At 64.6% G+C, this 3,074-nt stretch overlaps 1 protein-coding gene across 1 annotated transcript in view; it reads right to left on the bottom strand.

Annotated features, from left to right (window-relative positions):
- The window catches only part of CD99L2 (CD99 molecule like 2), a 91,954-nt gene that overhangs the window by 3,339 nt on the left and 85,541 nt on the right, over positions 1-3,074 (bottom strand). Inside the window, exons 10-11 of the mRNA XM_059385932.1 lie at positions 1,865-1,882; positions 679-744 (exon numbers count right to left, since the gene is read on the bottom strand). Of these exons, the coding sequence (XP_059241915.1) occupies positions 679-744; positions 1,865-1,882 (84 nt within the window). The remainder of the gene's footprint in view (positions 1-678; positions 745-1,864; positions 1,883-3,074) is intronic.

The raw sequence follows: 3,074 nt of genomic DNA, 5'->3' as shown, positions 1-3,074 counted from the left end.
GCGCTCCCCATGCTCCCCAGTGCGCAGGAGGCTATCTGTTCTATCCAGGAGCTGAGGCAGCTTGGCCCCTCCAGGCCAACTTCCCCTCCAGCACCCACCCTGTCCCCAGTCAGGGCGACCCCGGGCCCGGGAGAGCAGGAGGAAGGCAGACAACCCCTGGGAAGAGTTCGGCCCGTTTCCTCGTGGGTAAAGCAGGGGCACTCCTCGCGAGGCTCACCGGCCAGTGGCGGGCACTCACACAGCGGTGGCCCAGGGCCTTCGAAACGACTCTAGCAAATGCCACTGTGGCTTGCTTCCATCTGGTCCCCTCCAGGGCCACGGAGCCCGCGCAGGGTGACACCGCGGTCCCCGTCCTAAGCAACAATACTTGCCCCCTTGACAAAGCCATGGGCCTGACCCTGCTGCTCTTTTGGCCCCAGTGACAACACCCTCTGCCCCCTGCACTCAGAGGGCCGATGAGAGGCTCTTGGTTGAAGGCCGGCCCCTCTGGGCCGCAGGCAGCCTTCCAAACAGAAAGCCAGTCCCTGGCCCATGTCGTGAAACTGGAATCTGCTCCTCCAGGGGACAGTGCAGTGATGCCTGGGCCCTGGCAGCTGCCTGTTCTGGCCATAAACTCAATCAACAGACGCCTCTGGCCAGCAGCCCTGTGGCAAGAAGCAAGGGCCCATGAGGCCTCACCTTGGGGTTCCTCACACACAACGGCTTCCAGGTTCTCTCCCTTCACGTAGTCCGCATTCAGACCCTCTGCAAACGGCAAAGAGCAGAGCTGGTGGCTGACACAGAACTTGGCCCCCGGCCAAGCCCCAGGGTTCTTGTCACAGTCCTCAGAGAGGACGCCCAGCAAAGGCCCCCGACCCGCATCCCCCTTGGGCAGGTGCCACCACACGGGAGCCCGGGGGCCCGGCAGCAGGCTCAGCACCACCCATGGGTCCACATGCCGGCCCGGGGTCCAGCGAGGCGGAGAGGGAGCCGGGCGCCGCACGAGGGAAGGACACATGCAGCTGCAGAGGGGCAATGGCTGGCCGGGGCTCCAGGCAGAGATGCCGGCCAAGCATGCCGCCAGCCAGGGCGGGGGCTTCCCGGTGACACCAGCACCCTCGGGCCACCGGCTCCTCCAGCTGCAGGGAAGAAGTGCCACTCGCACCCCTGTTTGCGGAGGGCCCAGACCGCAGGGAGCTGCTCCGGTCCGCTGTACGGGCCTTCCCCCCACTGACTTGCCAGAGGTGCTTGGGGACCCTCAAAGCATCCTCTGCATGCCGGCACTCAGGTCACCGAGCACTTGGGCTCCGGAGCAGACCCAGCCTGCTGCTACTTGGGGGGTTGTCGGGAGTCCACGTCCTAGCCCTGGATAAGCAGAGGGCTATAGGCCTTATCAGAGCCCTGTGCCTGTGGGCAAATGGGGCCATGGTTCTCACCAACCAAATGAGCGCCAGGCACAGACTGAGTCCCTCAGCCACCCCAGGCTATATTCCTGCGGACTGAGGCCGGTGAGGGAGCCAGCGGAAGCTGAGAGGTGCCGGCAGATGCACCTGAGCCTCCGGATCACTGCACCGCGACCGCCCTGCCTGCGGCAAGGCTTCTGCCTGCTCCTCCGTGACGGCCGCCAGCAGGCATCTGCCTCCCAGATAGGACCCCCAGCCACAGCCCCGCGGGGCCCAGAGACAGACGGCCTGGCGGCCGGCCTCCTCCCACACACAGCAGGGCAAGCTAAAAACCACTGGGGTCACAGCCAAGTGGGTGAGCACCAGGGTTAGGGAGGAGGGTGGGGAGGGGGACCAGGAGCAGCGGGCGGGGAGCGTCCACGACGACCATGACAGACTGTGGCCAAAGCAAAAGAGGAAAGTAAGTGGAAGCATGTCATTACCTTGACCTTCTGCTGCATCTGAAGGCAAGACACAAAGCTTAGGACCCTGGCAACAGACCACAGGGGCCTTCTGCGAGATGCACGGGCCCCGTCACACTGTATCGCTGAGGGCAGAGGTGGAAAGCAGAGGGTCCCCAAAGCCTGGGCCCCTGTGGTGGCAGTAAAGGCTGGAAGCAAGGGGGGCAGTCCCCCTCAGCAGCCACGCACCATCTCCCTGGGGCTTCCCAGTGCACAGGCCACCTCCACGCGGGGCTGGCCATGGCGGCCACCTCCACACAGGGCTGGCCGTGGCCACTCTGGGCAGAGGCTTGGCAGAAAGGGTAGGAATGGCAAGTCCCACTCCCAGCTTCTCAGGGCCTAGTTGCTCCACAAACACCCATGGGGCTCCTCCTAATTCCCGCCCGGCCTGGGTGCCAGGGACACATCTGTGGATGTCGCACTCCTGGCTCCCCACCCCCACCCCCGCCGCCGTGAAGCTGCCACACAGGGCCATGCGCCCTCCCAGTCCCAGGACCAGTTCGGGCCCCGGGGCTCCAGGCCCGGTCGGCAGGGGGCGCTGTGGCAGCACGCAGCAGGGGTGTCCGCAGCTCACAGGCTGGGAGGGCGCTCCGGCCCAAGGATGAGACCAACTGGGTGAGGAGAGGGACAGCAGAGGGAGCAGGACACACTCAGGGAGTATGGCTTCTGGGAACGGGCGCTGCTGGTGGGGTTGGAGCCAAACCAGGAAGGGCTCTGAATGGCCGAGCTCAGCATCGGGCCCAGGATCCGGAGGGCAGTCCGGGCAGAGCCGCTCCTCCAAACAGAGGAGGATGGAACCATCACGACAGAGGATGGGGAGACCCAGCCCGGGACAGGCAGAGGCCGTGGCCGCATTGACGGAGAGGTGTGGCCCCAGAGCAGACCTGTGCAGGGGACACCAGCCCTGGGAGGGGGACCCTCTCATGTGGGAGGATTCTGAGACAGGAGCGGAGACACCTAAAACATTGTGAAGAGCATTGATAGTGCAGAAGCAGATACGGAAGGGAGGTCTTTGCCAAATTCGGGGGATACTCCACACTCAGCTCCCTTCTGTGGGGACAATGCTTGCGCAAGTGTGTCCAGGGAAGGGACTCAGGACAGCACAGATTCAGCAACGACAAGGACATCTTTGACAGATAGAGGGGAAAGTGGAGGACTAGGAGGGGGACAGACGGACGGTGAGATTGCAGAG

The sequence above is a fragment of the Mustela nigripes genome, chromosome X, assembly GCF_022355385.1.
Source record: "Mustela nigripes isolate SB6536 chromosome X, MUSNIG.SB6536, whole genome shotgun sequence".
NCBI lineage: Eukaryota > Metazoa > Chordata > Mammalia > Carnivora > Mustelidae > Mustela > Mustela nigripes.
This window is presented reverse-complemented; position numbering and strand designations above follow the sequence as displayed.